At 41.4% G+C, this 21565-nt stretch overlaps 2 protein-coding genes across 3 annotated transcripts in view; one reads left to right on the forward strand and one right to left on the reverse strand.

The window, feature by feature from the left end:
* LOC115226172 (lysine--tRNA ligase) overlaps positions 1-17912 on the forward strand; it is a 35914-nt gene extending 18002 nt beyond the window's left edge. Inside the window, exons 5-15 of one of the 2 annotated variants that reach the window (XM_029797171.2) lie at positions 181-263; positions 1392-1495; positions 3496-3621; positions 5405-5524; positions 7077-7239; positions 7946-8119; positions 8993-9078; positions 11777-11862; positions 14004-14130; positions 15432-15575; positions 17676-17911. In XM_029797171.2, the coding sequence (XP_029653031.1) occupies positions 181-263; positions 1392-1495; positions 3496-3621; positions 5405-5524; positions 7077-7239; positions 7946-8119; positions 8993-9078; positions 11777-11862; positions 14004-14130; positions 15432-15575; positions 17676-17744 (1282 nt within the window). In that variant the 3' untranslated portion in view covers positions 17745-17911. Of the gene's footprint in view, positions 1-180; positions 264-1391; positions 1496-3495; positions 3622-5404; positions 5525-7076; positions 7240-7945; positions 8120-8992; positions 9079-11776; positions 11863-14003; positions 14131-15431; positions 15576-17675 lie in introns of both variants that reach the window. The other variant, XM_029797170.2, reaches the window with a different exon arrangement.
* Positions 17913-19184: 1272 nt separating this feature from the next.
* The window catches only part of LOC115226106 (deubiquitinase OTUD6B), a 33876-nt gene continuing 31495 nt past the window's right edge, over positions 19185-21565 (reverse strand). The window contains exon 10 of the mRNA XM_029797090.2: positions 19185-19808. Within this exon, the coding sequence (XP_029652950.1) occupies positions 19721-19808 (88 nt within the window). The 3' untranslated portion in view covers positions 19185-19720. The remainder of the gene's footprint in view (positions 19809-21565) is intronic.

Below are 21565 nucleotides of genomic sequence, written 5' to 3' on the forward strand. Positions count from 1 at the left end.
GTTGTCACCGGCACGGGTGTCTTAACTACAATTTCCATTTGAATTTTTATTTTGATGTTGACGTACTTGACTCAACGGGTCTCCTCAAGAACAGCGGGTCACTCTACAATATATATATATATATAAAAATAAATATTTGCAGCCTCAATATATATTCTCTCTCTTTATTGTCATCTGTAGGTATTACTTGTCTGAAGAGGAATTCCTGACAACAAATGAAAAAGTGAAGAGAGGAGACATGGTAGGAGTAAGAGGACACCCAGGTACGTATGTGTGTTTGTGTATATTGTGTGTGTGTGTATATATATATATATATATGAATAAAAAATGGAGTTAACGCAGGTTTAAACAAGTATTTTTACTTTCTACACATGTTTCGAAAATTCCATTTATTTTTCCGTGTTAATTGTTAACAAGGTAAAAATACACTCATCTATTTTTATATATATATATATATATATATATATATATATATATATATAAATAAATAAATAAATAAATAAATGGAGTTTATTTATATATTATACAAAAAATTCCATGTAAACCCGAAGTTTCTACTTTAAAAACAAGGAGTTACAACCTCTTTACTTGTGTGATTTTTTACTACCCTGGTAACTATTTATTTATTTTTTCTGTGTTAATTGTTAACAAGGTAAAAATACACTCATCTATTTATAGATATATATAAATTCAGGTGAATACTTGATAAATGTAAGCACCTGTATATGTCAGCTGGTAGCACAGGTGAGAGGATATATATATATATATATAAACGGCAGTTTGTCTGTGTGCGTGTCTGTCAGGTTGTACCCTCACCCTGACCATGGCTTTCAACCGATTCTGATGAAACTCGACACACACATAGCCGAATGTCATAATGCAAAACTAACGCAGCGAAAATTTTGAAAAGTTCCCCCAGTTCTGAAAAAAATCGATAAATTCGACATGGGGTCGAGAATCTAAGCTTTTTATATGCAACACATTTTCTGTCTAGGGGACACGACTCGACAGCTAGGGACAGCTAGGAACATCGTATACACAGAAGTATTCGAGTGAAGAGAAGACATTGCAACCTACACATGCGCCTTCGTTCCCTAGAGGGAAAGGACTAGATTGGGATTAGTCGTTGCCTACTAGGGGCTCTTACATACCCGGGCAACGCCGGGCTATGCTGCTAGTATATATATATATATATATATATATATATATATGTTTGTGTGTATGTATATATAAATGCACATCTAGATGATTTCAGTAATTCACAAAATATTTTTATTGAGCGTGAACGGAAGAAAAGTGAAGTGGTTTTAGGTGGGATTTGAACCATAAACGTGAAAGAATACTGTGTGTACGTCTGCTTCTAACTAACTTACCTTTGTCTCTGTTGATAGGTAAGACCAAGAAAGGTGAATTGAGTATCATACCTATAGAAATGGTTCTCTTATCTCCCTGCCTACATCAATTGCCTCATCTGTATTATGGGGTGAAGAATCAGGTAAGTACATGTGCACTGTCTGTCTACCTCTCAGATCCCTAAAAGCCCCTATCACTCACTTAATGCCTCCTATGTAGCTCCCAGCAGAAAGCCCTACCTCTCACTGCTCTTCTTCCTGTCTACCTTTCTTTTCTCTGATCCCCTAACAACAGACCCTGTATTATGGGGTGAAGAATCAGGTAAGTACATGTGCACTGTCTGTCTACCTCTCAGATCCCTAAAAGCCCCTATCACTCACTTAATGCCTCCTATGTAGCTCCCAGCAGAAAGCCCTACCTCTCACTGCTCTTCTTCCTGTCTACCTTTCTTTTCTCTGATCCCCCTAACAACAGATACTATCACAGTTCCTCTTTCTGTCAATATACCCCTATTTCTCACCATTGTCTTTTAGCTCCCTCTAAAAAGGACCCTATCTGATGACCCTCTCGTCATTGCCATTCGATGGTTGAAAACCAGTTTTGTAGAAGCTTCTTTCAAAATTCTTATTTTGCTTTTAACAAATTCGCTTGTGTACTTTGAAATATGTAAAATGCCGGAGAAAGGATCCAAGCCGTTTCTTGTAATACAAGCCAATACATATACACCATCATCATCGTTTAATGTCTGCTTTCCTTGCTAGCATGGGTTGGACGATTTGACTGAGGGCTGGCGAACCAGATGGCTGTACCAGACTCCAACCTTGATCTGGCAGAGTTTCTACAGCTGGATGCCCTTCCTAACGCCAACCACTCCGAGAGTGTAGTGGGTGCTTTTTGCGTGCCACCAGCACGGGGTCCAGTCAGGCGGTACTGGCAACAACCTCGCTCGAATCTTTTACACATGCCACCGGCACAGGTGCCAGTAAGGTGACTGAATAATCTGAACTAGCACTATGACCTGGTGTTGCCAGGTCATACTGCTAGTGCATGCATATACAGCTACGTGCGTGTGCACATACATGCGAGTACTGTCCAAATCTCCGACCAATCACATACAGCTAGCTGGCATTCAATTGGCGTATCAAGTTTTGGGCATTTTGATTGGGTTTTGGATAGAAACTTCACAAAAAAGTAACTTTTATTAATTTCTTAATGGCTTTACAGGGTGACTGGGGAAATGTAAAGATGTGCACAACCACCCTTGGACAGTTTTGAATGACCATAGAAAGTGCGACCCCTCTAACTGAAAAATTATGGATTTGTTATAAAGGACACGCACACAGACACTTTGCTGTTTATGTATATATAGAGATGAAAAGGGGCCAAAATGCTAAGAGGTTAACAAAGGATGCTATCTTTCTCACCACTATCCCTTAGCAAATAACCCTGTCTCTTATTCTTTACCCCGAACAAGGGACCCTACATCTAGCTTTTATTCCCTAACAACACGCGGAGTTCTGTTTTTGATTCGACGGTCATTCAGAATGCTCACAGCAGCCATATTCCTTACCGCTCTATATCAAGCTGGTGAGACCCATATTGGAGTATGGGATTCAAGCCTCTTCTCCTTATCTCCTCAAAGACATACAGCATCTCGAAAGAGTCCAGAAGCTGGCTACCCGCATGGTTCTTGGTCTCAAGAATTTGTCTTATGAAGAAAGGCTGAAGACGCTCGACCTTTATTCTCTCGAAAAACGATGATGCCGTGGAGATCTCATTCTTGCTCACAACATCATAAGCGGAAAGTGTAACCTCTCGAAAGAGCTGTTCTTCACTCCTGCTGCAGAGCGTCGGCTGTGGGGTCATTCCGAAAAGCTCTATCTGCAACGATTTCATCTCAATCGAAGGCGAGTGGCTTTCTCCGTCCGGGTTGCGGATCCGTGGAATAAGCTGCCGGACGAGATGGTGAAGATGCCAACGACCGCTCGGTTCAAAGTCTCCCTTGACCACAAGTGGCCTGAACTCTTTACATGAACACCCTCCCTGTACATAATTCCATGTCCCCCTACATGGCCTTGCTTTTTACTTTTTGAGCCAAAAAATTAACACTGACCCCTTTTTTTCTTTGTCTTACCCCAACAGGAAACTCGCTACAGACAGCGCTACCTGGATTTAATTATCAACAATGAGGTGAAGCAGAAGTTTGTGACAAGAACCAAAATTATTTCCTTCATCAGAAACTTCCTGGACCAGAATGGATTTTTAGAGGTGAGTGATAGTGGCCGCGTGGTGTGGTAGTGGTGGTGGTGGCAGCGGTCACTGGGTTGTCACTAATCCTTAGTTCTTCAAATAATGAAATTTTTTCTTTTTGTTTTTTTGTTTCCCTTTCCTCCACTTGGTGCAGTCGTGGTTATGTGGCAAGAAATTTGCTTCCTAGCCGCATGTTCCTGGGTTCAGTCCCACTGCATGACACCTCAGGCAAATGTCTTTCAGTTTAGTCCTGGGTCAACTAATGCCTTGTGAGTAAATTTTGGGTTATGAAAATTGAAAGAAGCCCATTGTGCACTTGCACATGTGTGTGTGTGTGTGTATATATATATATATATATATATACACAGTACTCCAGCATGGCCTCAGTCTAATGACTGAAACAGGTAAAAGATAAAAGATATATATATATATGAAGGCACATGGCTTAGTAGTTAGGGCATTCGGCTCATGACCGTAAGGTCGTGGGTTCAATTCCCGGCGACGCGTAGTGTCCTTGAGCAAGACACTTTATTTCACATTGCCCCAGTCCACTCACCTGGCAAAAATGAGTTGTACCAGTAATTCAAAGGGCCACCCTTTTCAAATTCTGTGTCACACTGAATCTCCCTGAGAACTACGTTAAGAGTACACGTGTCTGTGGAGTACTCAGCCGCTTGCATGTTAATTTCACGAGCAGCCTGTTCCATTGATTGTATCAGCTGGGACCCTCGTTGTCATAAGCGACGGAGTGCTCCTTTTTATATATATATATATATATAGAAGTAAATATATGGCACAACGAAGTACCGATATTTACTGGAAAATAGCGAACGTAATAATACGACGCTAATGTATAGCTTCACCGCGTATGTACTAACAAAAATGCGTGTGTGCAACAAACTAGAAAAAATTTGTCTTACCTCCAGGGAGAACATCTGAAAGATGAAATACCTAGAAAGGGATAATGTGGGACCGGTTTCAGATTTTTCAAGATATGCCTGCACACATATACTAGATTTATCTTCATCAGCCAACATACACCACGACAACATTTATATATCAGGCCCGTACCGTCCATAATTACTCAGGATGGGCAGTTGGTGACCGTTATGTAGTAAAAACCCCCCAAAAATAAGTGAGACGCAGGCATGCGGATTATACTCGAGGATTTACGGTATTTAGTGCTTGGAATATAGCAGTTCGGCAAAAGACACCGATAGAATAAGTACTGGGCTTACAAAGAATAAGTCCTGGGATCGATTCGTTCGACTAAAGGCGGTGCTCCATCATGGCCGCAGTCAAATGAGTGAAACAAGTAAGAGTAAACTTAGCGGTTCAGCAAAATAGACCGATAGAATAAGTACTAGTCTTACAAAGAATAAGTCCTGGGATCGATTTGCTCGACTAAAGGCAGTGCTCCAGCATGGCCACAGTCACATGACTGAAACAAGTAAGAGTAAACTTAGCGGTTCAGCAAAATAGACCGATAGAATAAGTACTGGGCTTACAAAGAATAAGTCCCGGGGTCGATTTGCTCGACTAAAGGCTGTGCTCCAGCATGGCCGCAGTCAAATGAGTGAAACAAGTAAGAGTAAACTTAGCGGTTCAGCAAAATAGACCGATAGAATAAGTACTGGGCTTACAAAGAATAAGTCCTGGGATCGATTTGCTCGACTAAAGGCGGTGCTCCAGCATGGCCACAGTCAAATGACTGAAACAAGTAAAAGAGTATTTCTTTGTTTATTTCTCTTCTCATGCTTTTTTTGTTTTGTTTTTTTTTTTTTCCTTTTCTTACCAACAGGTGGAGACACCAATGATGAGCATGATACCAGGTGGCGCCACAGCAAAGCCATTTGTCACTCACCATAATGATCTGAAGTTGGACCTGTTCATGAGGGTCGCTCCAGAATTGTACCTCAAGGTGAGAGTTTACCCTCAATCTAACAAACACCGTTGCTCTTCTGTGGCAGTTCACCCAATACACCCTCAAGAATTTATTTCTATGGAATGTCATTTAAAAATAGGTGCAGGAGTGGCTGTGTGGTAAGTAGCTTGCTGACCAACCACATGGTTGCGGGTTCAGTCCCACTGCGTGACATCTTGGGCAAGTGTCTTCTGCTATAGCCTCGGGCTGACCAAAGCCTTGTGAGTGGATTTGGTAGACGGAAACTGAAAGAAGCCTGTCGTATATGTATATATATATATGTGTCTGTGTTTGTCCCCCTAGCATTGCTTGACAACCGATGCTGGTGTGTTTATGTCCCCGTCACTTAGCGGTTCGGCAAAAGAGACCGATAGAATAAGTACTGGGCTTACAAAGAATAAGTCCCGGGGTCGATTTGCTCAACTGAAGGCGGTGCTCCAGCATGGCCGCAGTCAAATGACTGAAACAAGTAAAAGAGAGAGTAAAGAGTATTTTTCTCCAAAAATTACAGAGATGTATTTCCATGGCAAGTCTTTTGGTCTGAGGTAAGCTGCTAAAAATCGGCACAAACTTTCCGGACAACCCAATAGAAATGGAGTGGTTGTATAAAGTCAACATAATGTGACAGTCCCGTAGAGGGAATTACACCACCGCTTTTTAGCCCTAGGAAGCATCGAACGCTTCCTGTCGGCTTTGACACATTACCTGTGTCCTTATATTTATTTGCAAAGGGGAGGCAAGCACCCCCACCCTGGACTGATGATGAGCAAGACCCAGAAACATGCATGTCTTCAGGTTGCTAGTCCCAGCTAGTGGGGGTGCTTCCCCTTTGCGAATATAAGAACACAGGTAATGTGTCAAAGCCGACAGGAAGCATCGATGCTTCCTAGGGCTAAAAAGCGGTGATGTAATTCCCTAGAATCACGACTATAAGATACCCGCTTTTGGTTAAACTGCACCGCAAAATGTGGGAATAGTTAGGAATCTAAATCGGAGTAGACAGACAGCACACAACTACAGTTTTATATATATACTAGAAGTATTGCCCGGCATTGCTCGGGTTTGTAAGGGAATAACTATATAAGCATTTTTAGAGAGTTATAGCAAAAAAATGCATTAAAAATGGGGGAAAAAATTATGGTAAATTTTTTTTTTTAATCGTTGACTCATCATAGACATTTTTAGAGAGTTACTTCCCTTATATAATAGCGAAAAAATGCATTAAAATGGAAAAAAATGATGGTAAATTTTTTTTTAAATCGTAGACTCATCGTAGAAGCGCGCTAATACCCAGAAGGGCTCGATATGAATCACGACTATAAGATACCCGGTCTTGGTTAAACTGCACCGCAAAATGTTGGAGTAGTTAGGAATCTAATTCGAAGGGGACAGACACTCACACAACTACAGTTTTATATATATAGATATGGATGGTAAATCAAATTAATACACTTGTCAATATTATCCAGGTAGAATATTTGGGTCTGATATGGCCATTTTCAAATGCTTCAGGGGTTAAAAACAAAATATCTTCTGCTCTCAATTTCAGATGCTGGTTGTTGGTGGGATGGACCGAGTGTATGAAATGGGCCGTCAGTTCCGAAATGAGGGCATTGATTTGACCCACAACCCAGAGTTCACAACGTGCGAATTTTACATGGCTTATGCGGACTATAAGGACTTGATGAAGCTCACTGAAACAATGTTGTCAAGTAAGTTATTATGTAATGGCTACGGCCATGCTGTAGCAATCTCCACATTTACAGTTGAATCTCCTATGTTATTGTTTGTTTTTATATTTTTCATTTTATTTCTCACAAGGCTTTGGTCGGCCCGGGGCTATAGTAGAAGACACTTGCCCAAGGTGCCACACAGTGGGACTGAACCCAGAACCATGTGGTTGGTAAACAAGCTACTTACCACACAGCCACTCCTACGCCTATATATATATATTATATATATATATATATAGGCATGGCTGTGTGAGTAAGATGTTTGCTTTCCAACCACATGGTTCTGGGTTCAGTCCCACTGCGTGGCACCTTGGGCAAGTGTCTTCTACTATAGCCGCGGGCTGACCAAAGCCTTGTGAGTGGATTTGGTAGACAGAAACTGAAAAAAGCCCGTCGTATATATGTGTATATATATATATATATATATATGCGTGTGTGTGTTTGTGTGTCTGTGTTTGTCCCCCTAACATTGCTTGACAACCGATGCTGGTGTGTTTATGTCCCCGTAACTTAGCGGTTCGGCGAAAGAGATCCGATAGAATAAGTACTAGGCTTAAAAAGAATAAGTCCTGGGGGTCGATTTCCTCGACTAAAGGCGGTGCTCCAGCATGACCGCAGTCAAATGACTGAAACGAGTAAAAGAGTACATGTATATATATATATATATATCTATTTCTGACTGCAGGTATGGTGAAGGAGATAACTGGTGACTACAAGATCAAGTACCACCCGGATGGACCGACTGGTGAGGTGTACGAGGTGGACTTCACCCCTCCCTTCCGTCGGATATCCATGATTGAGGAATTGGAGAAAGTGTTGGCCGTGAAGTTCCCTGACCCAACAAAGTTTCACACCGCGGGTAAGTATATCGTCACTATCATCAGTGTCGTCCTGACCACCACCACCACCATCATCACCACCACCATCATCATCACCACCGCCATCATCATCCTCACCACCATCATCATCATCATCATCCTCACCACCATCATCACCATCATCATCACTATCACCACCACCACCATCATCACCACCACCATCATCATCACCACCACCATCATCACCACCACCATCATCATCACCACCACCACCATCATCATCATCACCACCACTGCCATCATCCTCACCATCACCACCACCACTATCATCATCATCATCATCATCACCACCACTATCACCGCCATCATCACCACCACCATCATCATCATCACCGCCATCATCACCATCACCACCACCACCATCATCATCACCATCACCACCACCACCATCACCACCACCACCATCATCTTCACCACCATCATCATCATCACCACCATCATCATCATTTGCAGGATTATTAATACTACTTAGATGAAATTTCTTTCCTATTTTTTGTGATCAGTGAATTTACTTCACTGAAAATATATATGTTTACAAAGTATAGACAGGTATCTTCAGCTAGCAAAGCCAAGCTACCCCAGACTGATGACAAGCAAAGACCCAGAAACTAGTCTCTGGATGCAGGCCTAGCTGTTGGAGGTGCTTGTCTCCCCTTTGTAAACACGAGGACACAGGAAATGTGTCGAGGCTGACAGGAAGTGTTGCTGCTTCCTAGGGCTAAATAGCGGTGGTGTGATTCCCTTCTCTCTTTCTCTCTCATTCTCCATCATCCAAAAAGACTCATCATTACCAATGACTACAATATAATAATGATATACTAACGATTACACCAATCTGTTTGCTTCCCCTGCAGAAAGCCGACAATTTTTTGATGATCTCTGTAAGAAGAAAAACGTGGAGTGTCCCACACCACGCACAACTGCAAGATTACTTGATAAGGTAACCATCCCTCTCTCTCTTTTTTTATTTTCTTAGTCTTTACTCTTTTACTTGTTTCAGTCATTTGACTGTGGCCATGCTGGAGCACTGCCTTTAGTCGAGCAAATCGACCTCGGGACCTATTCTTTTTTGTAAGCCCAGTACTTATTCTGTCAGTCTCTTTTGCCGAACCGCTAAGTGACGGGGACGTAAACACACCAGCATCGGTTGTCAAGCAATGCTAGGGGGACAAACACAGACACACATATATATATCATCATCATCGTTTAATGTCCTCTTTCCATACTAGCATGGGTTGGACGGTTCAACTGGGGTCTGGGGAGCCCGAAGGCTGCACCAGGCCAGTCGGATCTGGCAGTGTTTCTGGATCCGACTGGCCTGGTGACATATATACGACGGGCTTCTTTCAGTTTCCGTCTACCAAATCCACTCACAAGGCATTGGTCAGCCCGGGGCTATAGCAGAAGACGCTTGCCCAAGATGCCACGCAGTGGGACTGAACCCGGAACCATGTGGTTAGTTAGCAAGCTACTTACCACACAGCCACTCCTGCGCCTATATTCTCTTTCTCATCTGTCTATCATTCTCTTATTGTATTTCTCTCTCTTTCTCTCTCTCTACTCCAATATTTTTTTGCCCTGTGAAATTGCATGTAGGCTCGAAAGAAATGAAGCTAGTATGATCCGCTGGATGTGTAATGTCAGTATGCACACACGAGAGAGTGTAAGCGCCTTGAGAGAAATCTTATTTTTAACTACCCACAAGGGGCTAAACACAGGGGACAAGCGAGGACAGACAAACGGATTAAATCGATTGTATCAACCCCAGTACGTAACTGGTACTTAATTTATCGACCTCAAAAGGATGAAAGGCAAAGTTGACCTCAGCGGAATTTGAACTCGGAACGTAGCGGCAGATGAAATACCTATTTCTTTACTACCCACAAGGGCTACACACAGAGGGGACAAACAAGGACAGACAAACTGATTAAATCTATTGTATCGACCCCAGTACGTAACTGGTACTAAATTTATCGACCTCGGCGAAATTTGAACCCAGAACGTAACGGCAGACGAAATACCGCTAAGCATTTCGCCCGGCCCGCTAACGTTCCTGCCAGCTCGCCGCCCTGAGAGAAATGCTGGACATAAGAAGCATCAGATGTTAAGTTAAGTTAATTTTTTGGCTCAAAAAGCAAAAAGCAAGGCCATGCAGGGGGGCATGGAGTTATGTACAGGGTGGTGTTCATGTAAAGAGTTCAGGCCATTTGTGGTCAAGGGAGACTTTGAACCGAGCGGTCGTCGGCATCTTCACTATCTCATCCAGCAGCTTATTCCACGGATCCGCAACCCGGACGGAGAAAGCCCCTCTCCTTCGATTGAGGTGAAATCGTCGCAGATAGAGTTTTTCGGAGTGACCACGCAGCCGACGTTCTGGAGCAGGAGTGAAGAACAGCTCTTTCGAGAGGTTACACTTTCTGCTTATGATGTTGTGAGCGAGAATGAGATCACCACGGCGGCGGCGTTTTTGTAGAGAATAAAGGTTGAGCGTCTTCAGCCTTTCTTCATAAGACAAACACTTGAGACCAAGAACCATGCGAGTAGCCAGCTTCTGGACTCTTTCGAGATGCTGTATGTCTTTGAGGAGATAAGAAGAGGCTTGTGCAAGAGAGACGTACTACGGATGGATGAGGAGAGATGTGTGAAGAAGTGCCACTCCCAAACAGTTGAAGGAATCTGGGGTAGAAGTAGACCCAGGAAGACATGGGATGAGGTGGTCAAGCATGACTTTCGAATGTTGGGCCTCACAATGACGAAAGGCTGAGATCTCTGGAGATATGCTGTGACTGCAAAGACCTGACAAATAATGTGAGTTCATGGCTGTTTCCTACACCAGCTTCACATAGCAGCCCCAGCCCATCCAAAGTACCTTGGATCATAGGGTGACCTGCTGTGCTTGAGGAAACCTTATCAGATGGGTAGTCATGATGAGTATACTGGGCTTTGTGTATTTTACCCCAGAATCACTTTGATGGCAAGCTCTGCTCTCTCACTCAATAATAATAATAATATTCTGCTCAATACCACAGATTTGCTTGTCAGTTGTTTGACCATAACCAGTTGAGCATGTCCCTTGGTGGCTGACGATATGTGCATCTCTGATCACGAGCAGAAGTAGTGGGGGAGCATCATAGCCATGTGTTGAGAGGGATTCTTTGGGGTTTGAATAATTCACCTCTGGAAACATGGGTGTTTCATTCAACATCCTTAAACAACCCTTATTCAGGGATCTTTTCAGTGGGATGGGTTACTCGACCAGAAGAAAATTCTAACTGGGCCCCACCTGCAAGGTCATGTGCTGTTTATCTTTTTATGAGATCACCATGTCACGCACATATGGTTGTGATGCATGTGCCTGGTGTACCCTTATCAGAGGGGTAGTCATGATGGGTATATTGGGCTTCGTATATTTTACCCCAGTGTCACTTTGATGGCATGAACTGCTCTCTCACTCAATAATAATAATGGCACATATGGTTGCAATGCATGTGCCTAGTGTACCCTTATCAGACGGGTATTCATGATGGGTATACTGGGTTTCGTATATTTTACCCCAGGGTCATTTTGATGGCATGCACTGCTCTCTCACTCAATAATAATAATAATAATAATAAAGTGTTTGTTTTCTTTTTTTGTAGTTGGTTGGAGAATTTCTGGAGGAAACGTGCCTCAACCCTACGTTTATTATCAACCATCCGGAAATAATGAGTCCCCTAGCTAAATGGTAAGTGGGCCTTTAAGAGGCCCTTTCCTTTCACCCCACCTCCAACTGACCCTTTAAACAATGTACTGTCCCTTATGGTTACAATGGAACTCCTTAATGTAGTTGAGGTCTTTTCGTGATAAGTGTTTAGCTACCAGGCTTGCAGCTTGTAGCTAATGACGTTCCATCCATGACCACCCTGTTTTTTATTCAGACATAATATGCCTAGGGCTGTATTGTCTAATGTGTACTTTGTGTTGTTATTTAACCCCATGTCAACCCTCATCTACTAGACCTAAGATCATACCTATTCCAACCGTGACCATCCTGCCTTTTATTGCGGCTGTATCTAGGATTACGTTATCTAATGTGTCCTTCTTTGTTGCTGTTGTTTAGCCCCAGGTCAGTCCTAATCCAGTAGACCTGAGCTCAAAGATGTCCCAGCTGTGACCATCCTGTCTTGTTTTCATGCATATTGTATCTAGGACTACATTATCCTATGCGCCCTTTCTTGTTTCACTCCAGGCCAGGCCTGACCCAGTAACTCTATGATCAAAGATGTTCCAGCTGTGACCATCCTGTCTTTTCTTCAGGCATAGTGTATCTAGGACTACATCATCTAATGTGACCTTCCTTGTTATGGTTGTTTAGTCTTAGGTCAGTCCTGATCCAGCAGACCTATGATCAAAGGTGTTCCAACTATGACCATCCTGTCTTTTATTCAGACATAGTGTATCTAGGACTACATTATCTAATGTGCCTGTCTTTGTTGTTTAACCCCAGGTCAGTCCTGATCCAGCAGACCTATGATCAAAGGTGTTCCAACTATGACCATCCTGTCTTTTATTCAGGCTTAGTGCACCTAAAACTGCAGTGTCCTTCCTTGTTATTTAACCCCAGGTCACCCCTGTTCCACTTGTGACCATCCTGTTTTTTATTTCAGTCATAATATACCTAAGACTACATTATCTAATGTCCATAACCTCTGCTATTACAAGGGGTCGCTGAAAAGTCCCTGGCTTTAAGGGTTTCATGAAAAGGCCCGGTTAGAGGCCCAACCTTCCCAAGTTCTTTTACAGGGCTTAGAAAAACTGAAGGACCGTTGCCATAAATGCGTGAACCCAAGAGGAAAATATATTGCTCTTTTACTTGTTTCAGTCATTTGACTGCGGCCATGCTGGAGCACCGCCTTTAGTCGAGCAAATCGACCCCAGGACTTATTCTTTTGTAAGCCCAGTACTTATTCTATCGGTCTCTTTTGCCGAGCTGCTAAGTGACGGGGACGTAAACACACCAGCATCGGTTGTCAAGGGATCTTGGGGTGACAAACACACACACATATATATTTCTGGAAAACTAAGATGTTTTGAAAAAACTTTTTTAAAAACCTGATATATGACTGTGTAATACTAATTGAAATCTTAGAAACCAATTTATCTAAATTCTCATTTTTATAGAACTTTCCATGATGTTTCACGAGTGTAACATTACCCCCTTTAATGTTTGGGAATCTCGGATGTATTTTCGGCTGATGAGTACGAGCCATCTATATTTACTGCAATTTTTGTAGCTTATTAAAGATGTCCTCGTACGAAACAATTGTACCGATATATTGATCCATTCTTGTTGCTTTTTTCCTATTTGTAATCACCCCACTTTGTCGTATGGTTAACACCATATAGATTTCTGGTGCATCCAAGTCAAGTACCATATTCTTGTGAATTCAATAGAACTCACTTGAATCTTAATTGCTTATATATATATGTATATATATTATATATATATATATATATATATATATATATATATATATATAATATATATATATATTATATATATATATATATGCATATATACGACAGGCTTCTTTCAGTTTCCTTCTACCAAATCCACTCACAAGGCTTTGATCGGCCTGAGGCTATAGCAGAAGACACTTGCCCAAGATGCCACGCAGTGGTACTGAACCCAGAACCATGTGGTTGGTTAGCAAGCTACTTACCACACAGCCACTCTTGCGCTTATATTGCATAAAATTATTAACTGATCCACCTGTATTTTCCTTTACCCGAAGCCAGTAACTTTTAAGCGTCCCCCTTGTACACTAAACACTCTGGCCCCTAAATGACAAGAGCCCTTATTCTGCATGCGTCTATATTTGACAGGCATCGATCAGTGAAGGGCCTAACGGAACGTTTTGAGCTGTTTGTTATGAAGAAGGAGATTTGTAATGCCTACACTGAGTTGAATGACCCCGTTGTACAGAGGGAGCGATTCACGCAACAAGCACAGGTAACTATCTGTTTACAGTTCTATATTTAAGAGATGAGGAATTGTTTACATTTGACGGATATTTCTCCTCATCTTGTTTGTTGTTAACACAGCATTTCGGCTGATATACCCTCCAGCCTACATCAGGTGTCTTGGGGAAATTTCGAACCTAGGTTCTCATTCCTAAGGTATTTTTTCGATGTTGTTGTTATTATTATTATTATTATTATTATTATTCCAGTTCTATATTTCAGAGATGAGGAATTATGTACATATGCTGTGACAGCAAAGACCTGAGAAATAATGTGGGTTCATGGCTGTTTCCTGCACCAGCTTCACATAGCAGCCCCAGCCCATCCAAAGTACATTGGATCACAGGGCGACCTGCTGTGCTTGAAGAAACCTTATCAGACGGGTAGTCATGATGGGTATACTGGGCTTTGTGTATTTGTACCCCAGTGTCACTTTGATGGCATGCACTGCTCTCTTGCTCAATAATAATAATAATAAAGTGTTTGTTTTCTTTTTTTGACGGATATTTCTCCTCATCTTCTTTGCTGTTAACATAATATTTCGGCTGATATACCCTCCAGCCTTCATCAGGTGTCTTGGGGAAATTTCGAACCTGGGTTCTCATTCCTAAGGTATTTTTAAAGGCTGTTGCTGTTGTTGTTTAGGTCACTGCCTGGAATCGAACTTGGAACACGGGCATATGGTGTAGTGGTTAAGAGCGTGAGGTACTAACATCGTCGTCATCATCATCGTTTAACGTCCGTTCTCCATGCTAGCATGGGTTGGACGGTACGACCGGGGATCTGGTAAGCCAGGAGGCTGCACCAGGCTCCGGTCTTATCTGGCAATGCTTCTACAGCTGGATGCCCTTCCTAACTTTGTGAGTGTAGTGGGTGCTTTTTACGTGCCACCTGCATTGGTGCCAGGCGAGGCTGGCATCGGCCACGGTCGGATTGGTGCATTTTATGGAAGCCAGTCAAGGCGGCACTGGCATCGGCCACAATTCGGATGGTGCTTTTTACGTGCCACCTGCACTGAAATGATTAGCTCCAAGAGGCCACCGCCTCAAGCTAGCTATTTGACACACAACCTGCGTCCATTATAAACCTTCGAACAGGGGAGGTCAGCCGCTTCATCCTGCCAGTCAGACAGCTGCAGACATGTTTCAGGGTATTTGCCCTTCATCAATGCAGCGTAGGGTTAGGCTCAAAGCACTCTTTAACTTTCTGTTTCTTTTAAATTTCATTATGACCCCTTCTTTAGGACACGTGTTGGGAATCTCATCATAACCCTTTTTCTTCTCTCTCCAGGACAAAGCTGCTGGTGATGATGAAGCCATGTACGTAGACGAGAACTTCTGTACAGCCCTTGAGTATGGGTTGCCTCCAACAGCCGGCTGGGGTATGGGTATCGACCGAGTAACCATGTTTTTGACTGACTCCAACAACATTAAGGTAAGTACCCGGGTGGAAATAGTTCCTTTTATTTAAAGCTTCTCTCTCTTTCTCTTGAAGACAATACCCCTGTCAATGTCATCCTTATTTCTTTGTTACCCACAGACAAACGGATTAAGTTGATTACATCGACCCCAGTGCGTAACTTTTGAATTAATTATGCATTATCTCATAGCTCCAATATTTCAAGACATTGTAGGGTAGGTGTGAAAGGCTGGATGTGGCCTTGTTTTGAATTAATCATGCATTATCTCATAGCTTTGAGATTTCAATGATGTGATTGTTTATTTTTAGAATGACATTGTAGGGTAGGTGTGGGAGACTGGATCTGGCCTTGTTTTGAATTAATCATGCATTATCTCATAGCTTTGAGATTTCCATGATGTGATTGTTTGTTTTTAGAATGACATTGTAGGGTAGGTGTGAGAGGCTTGATCTGGCCTTGTTTTGAATGAATCATGCATTATCTCATAGCTTTGAGATTTCAATGTTGTGATTGTTGATTTTTAGAGAGAGACATAAGTCCTTTTGGTTTTTCTCTGCCAATTGCTGAAAATAGCATTCTGATTTGGGTGTTCATTATTACACTGAGTGAAATGGCAGTATGAAGGACTAATTTAAAACAACCACCCGAAGGAACACATCTTGCACCTTTGATGGGTGATAGTAATTAGGCAATACGTTAATTAAATAACTTCATCAATGTGCTACAGGTTTAAAGATGTGGAGAAACCATCGTAGAGATTTTAAATATAGAATTACTTCAACACCATTTTTCTCACATACACACACACAAACAAAAGCCTATTCTATAGCCCCGAGCTGACCAAACCCTTATGGGTGCATTTGGTTGATAGAAACTGGAAGAAGACCCTATATTGTGAATACTATTTATTTCTTCTTATTAAGTGGCATTTTAAGGCGGTGAGCTGGCAGAATTGTTAGAGTGCTGAGCGAAATGCTTAGCTGTATTTCATCTGCCGTTACGTTCTGAGTTCAAATTCCGCTGAGGTCGACTTTGCCTTTCATCGTCGATAAATAAAGTACCAGTTAAACACTGGGGTCAATCTGATCGACTTAATCCATTTGTCTGTCCTTGTTTGTCCCCTCTGTGTTTAGCCCCTTGTGGGTAGTAAAGAAATAAGAAACATTAGCATGGGGCGAAATGCTTAGTGATATTTTGTCTGTCTTTATGTTCTGAGTTCAAATTCCACTGAGGTCGTCTTTGCCTTTCATCCTTTTGGGGTCGATATAATCGACTTAATCCGTTTGTCTGTCCTCTCTGTGTTTAGCCCCTTGTGGGCAGTAAAGAAATAGGTTTTTTGTCTGCTGTTACGTTCTGAGTTCAAATTCCGCCGAGGTCGACTTTGCCTTTCATCCTTTCAGGGGTCGATAAATAAAATACCAGTTACGCACTGGGGTCGATATAATCGACTTAATCCCTTTGTCTGTCCTCTCTGTGGGTAGTAAAGAAATGGGTATTTCGTCTGTCGCTATGTTCTGAGTTCAAATTCCGCCAAGGTCGACTTTGTCTTTCATCCTTTCAGGGTCAATAAATTAAGTACCAGTTACGCACTGGGGTCGATGTAATCGACTTAATCCCTTTGTCCTCTCTGTGGGTAGTAAAGAAATGGGTATTTCGTCTGCCGCTAAGTTCTGAGTTCAAATTCCGCCGAGGTCGACTTTGTCTTTCATCCTTTCGGGGGTCGATAAATAAAGTACCAGTTACGCACTGGGGTCGATATAATCAACTTAATCCATTTGTCTGCCCTTGTTTGTCCTCTCTGTGTTTAGCCCCTTGTGGGTAGTAAAGAAATAGGTATTTCATCTGTCTCTATGTACTGAGTTGACTTTGGTTTTCATTCTTTTGGGGGTCGATAAATTAAGTACCAGTTACACAATGGGGTCGATGTAATTGACTGTCCTCTGCCCGCAAATTATTTATGTTCAGAGTTCAAATTTCTCTGTGGTCGACTTTGTCTTTCGTTCCTTCCAGGTCGATGTCATCAACTTATCACTTCATGGCTTTGTGCTAAAATTCGAAACCATTATTATTGTCATCACCTACACAAGACATCTCTTTCTCTTCTGTTATTTCAGGAGGTGCTTCTATTCCCTGCTATGAAGCCTGAAGATGGACTATCCGGTACAGCACCCGCCAAAGAATGAACTGCTCCGAGGTGGAATACGGGCAGCCCAGCGCCACAATCATTTACTGACAGAAATCTGTTGATTTTCTTTCCTTAAGGGATGTTTTATTTAATAGGGAGGGATGAATTTAGCTGGGGTTTATTTTTATTGGGGAGGGGTGAATTTAGCTGGATTTTTTTTTTATTGGGGAGGGATGAATTTAGCTGGGGTTTTTTTTTATTGGAGAGGGGTGAATTCAGCTGGGGGGTTTTTTTTATTGGGGAGGGCTGAATTTAGCTGGGGTTTTTTTTCTATTGGGGAGGGGTGAATTCAGCTGGGGTTTTTTTTTATTTGGGAGGGGTGAATTTAGCTGGGGTTTATATTTTATTGTGGAGGGGTGAATTTAGCTGGGTTTTTATTTTTATTGGGGAGGGATGAATTTAGCTGGGGTTTCTTTTTTATTGGGGAGGGATGAATTTAGCTGGGGTTTTTTTTATTGGGGAGGGGTGAATTTAGCTGGGGTTTTTTTTTATTGGGGAGGGGTGAATTTAGCTGGGGTTTTTTTTTATTGGGAGGGGTGAATTTAGCCGGGGTTTTTTTTTTTTTTAACTAAGTCTTCAGGTTTGATTTAAAAGAAGCATTGATGTTATAGACTATATGTTCTCAATAAATTTCACTCTATTGCAGTTATAGAGCCATTTACCATCAGTAAATTTCTTGCTATTTTTAACGCTTTCAGTGCTGAGCAAGGATTTAAATGATGAATGACCCAAGGTAGGATTTCATTATGTAAATAATTAAAATGCACCACCGTTAAAACACGACACGCCACCATGAATCGAACTCGCGACCGAGTTGAACTTAGGATCGTGAGGCGAATACCCTAAGCACCAAGCCACGCACCTTCATACTGTCTGACATTATTTCACACGATATCCATCCTAAGCACTCTCTTTACTCTTTTACTTGTTTCAGTCATTTGACTGCGGCCATGCTGGAGCACCGCCTTTTAGTCGAGCAAATCGACCCCAGGACTTATTCTTTTGTAAGCCCAGTACTTATTCTATCGGTCTCTTTTGCCGAACCGCTAAGTGACGGGGACGTAAACATACCAGCATCGGTTGTCAAGCAATGCTAGGGGGACAAACACAGACACACAAACACACACACGCATATATATATATATACATACATATATACGACAGTCTACCAAATCCACTCACAAGGCATTGGTCGGCCCATGCTATAACAGAAAACACTGGCCCAAGGTGCCACGCAGTAGGACTGAACCCAGAACCATGTGGTTGGTTAGCAAGCTACTTACCACACAGCCACTCCTGCGCCTATTTTTGGAGATTTTTTTTTTTTATCCATATATCTACGTATATATATTTCTATGTATGCCTATATATATATATGTGTGTATGTGTATCATTTAGGATTGGTGGAACAGACAGAAATAGAACGCAAACACGAGTATACATATATTTCTTTAATCATCAGAGAAGTTACATAAGTGGCCAAGGGCTTTATGCATGGTTGAGTAACCTTTCTGTCAATTAACATAAACGTCAGTGTGTGTATGTGTGTTCAAACACACCTACACATGTGTGTGAGTGTGTACATATATAAATACATGTGTGTGTTCATAAATATATATGTATGTATGAATATACATATATTTTTGAGGTGGGGCCAAATATTTCGCGCTGAAGCCTGTTCTAAGAATTGGGGGGTCACTTGTCAATTTGTCTTCAATCTTTCTTGGCAATCCATAAAATAAAAAAGGGGTCAATACTACCAAACACTTCAGCACCCAATCTTTGTACTTTACACCATCAACGAAATTCAGGCGTTCGTGCACTGCCGATATGAGTAAAAAATTCCTTAATTCCGAATGGGAAACCGCAAAGGTAGGGGACACACACACACGAATGCCTTCAACTTTACGCTTCTCTCCTCTCTTTTGATTTCTTGTGACAGAGATGAATGTAGACCACCACATCTCGACTTTGTTAGAAGCTGTCGCTTGGGTTGTCTGCCTCTGCCAGGGGTTTCACTGAATTGTAGTGTTCTCCGAGACCGAACGCATGTCGATGGTACCTGTGGATGGTGGAGAAAGAGAGAGAGAGAGAGGAGACAGTGAGAATGGGAGGAATGTATATATGTGAGTGCATATGTTTTGGGGTATAAAATATGTATACAGAGAGAGAGGTTATGAGAGAGATACATATATACATACATACATATATATACATATATATACATACATACATACATATACATACATATATATACATACATATATATACATACATATATATACATACATATATATACATACATATATATACATACATATACATACATATATATACATACATACACACATACATACATACACACATACATACATACACACATACATACATACACACATACATACATACACACATACATACATACACACATACATACATACACATATACATACATACACATACATATACATATACATACATACATACATATACACACATACATATACACATATATATATACATATATATATCATCTGCATAACTTGTGATCGTGGCTCTCCGCTAGGGTGTGGCACTTTTTCACACAACTATCTTCATCCATTCTTACATGTCCATACCAGCGTAGACGCCTCTCTTGCACACCACATCTGATGCTTCTTAGGTCCAACTGTTCTCTCAAGGCACTTACACTCTGTCGGGTATGAACACTGACATTACACATCCAACGGAGCATACTGGCTTCATTTCTTGCGAGCTTACGCATATCCTCAGCAGTCACGGCCCATGTATACATACATATATACATACATACATATATACATACATACATAAATATATACACACATATATACATACATATACACACATACATACATACATACATACATACATACATAAATATATACATATATATACATACATACATACATAAATATATACATATATATACACACATACATACATATATATGTACACCCATATATACATACATATATATATACATATACACCCATACACATTTACACACACAGATTCTTTTCTACACTTGGCACAATGCCTGAAATTTTGGGAGAGGGGGCCAGTTGATTAGATTGACCCTAGTATGCAACTGGTACTTAATTTATCGACCCTGAAATTATGAAACGCAAGCTCGACTTCAACGGAATTTGAACTCAGAAAGTAAAGACATGAAACCCTGCCCATCCTGCCAGCTTGCCACAATATCAGTTCGTCCCTGGTATAGCTTGACAATTGGTGTTGGTTTGTTCACATCCCCGTAACGTAACAGTTCAGCAAGAGGCTAATAAGGTAATTATCAAACTTTAAAGAAAAAAAAAGTCCTGGGGTCAATTTCTTCGACTAAACCCTTGAAAGCACTGCCCCAGCATGGCCTTGGTTAATTGGCTGAAAGAAATAAAAGAAGACCTGAAACTGCAAATGTCTCTGCCCAATGAGAAAGGGGGAAATTCAAGAAGCAATAATTAAAAAACAAAAAGAATTAAAAATATCCTTTACACCCCTCTTACACAAATTTTTCCAAGTTTTGACACTTTAGAGACATCAGATCTTATGAATCTGGATACCAAGACTGATAAGATCTGATGTCTCTAAAGTGTCAAAACTTGGAAAAATTTGTGTAGGAGGGGTGTAAAGGATATTTTTAATTCTTTTTGTTTTTTAATTATTGCTTCTTGAATTTCCCCCTTTCTCACTGGGCAGAGACATTTGCAGTTTCAGGTCTTCTTTTATTTCTTTCAGCCAATTAACCAAGGCCATGCTGGGGCAGCGCTTTCAAGGGTCTAGTCGAAGAGATTGAAC

The sequence above is a fragment of the Octopus sinensis genome, linkage group LG29, assembly GCF_006345805.1.
Source record: "Octopus sinensis linkage group LG29, ASM634580v1, whole genome shotgun sequence".
Taxonomy (NCBI): Eukaryota; Metazoa; Mollusca; class Cephalopoda; order Octopoda; family Octopodidae; genus Octopus; species Octopus sinensis.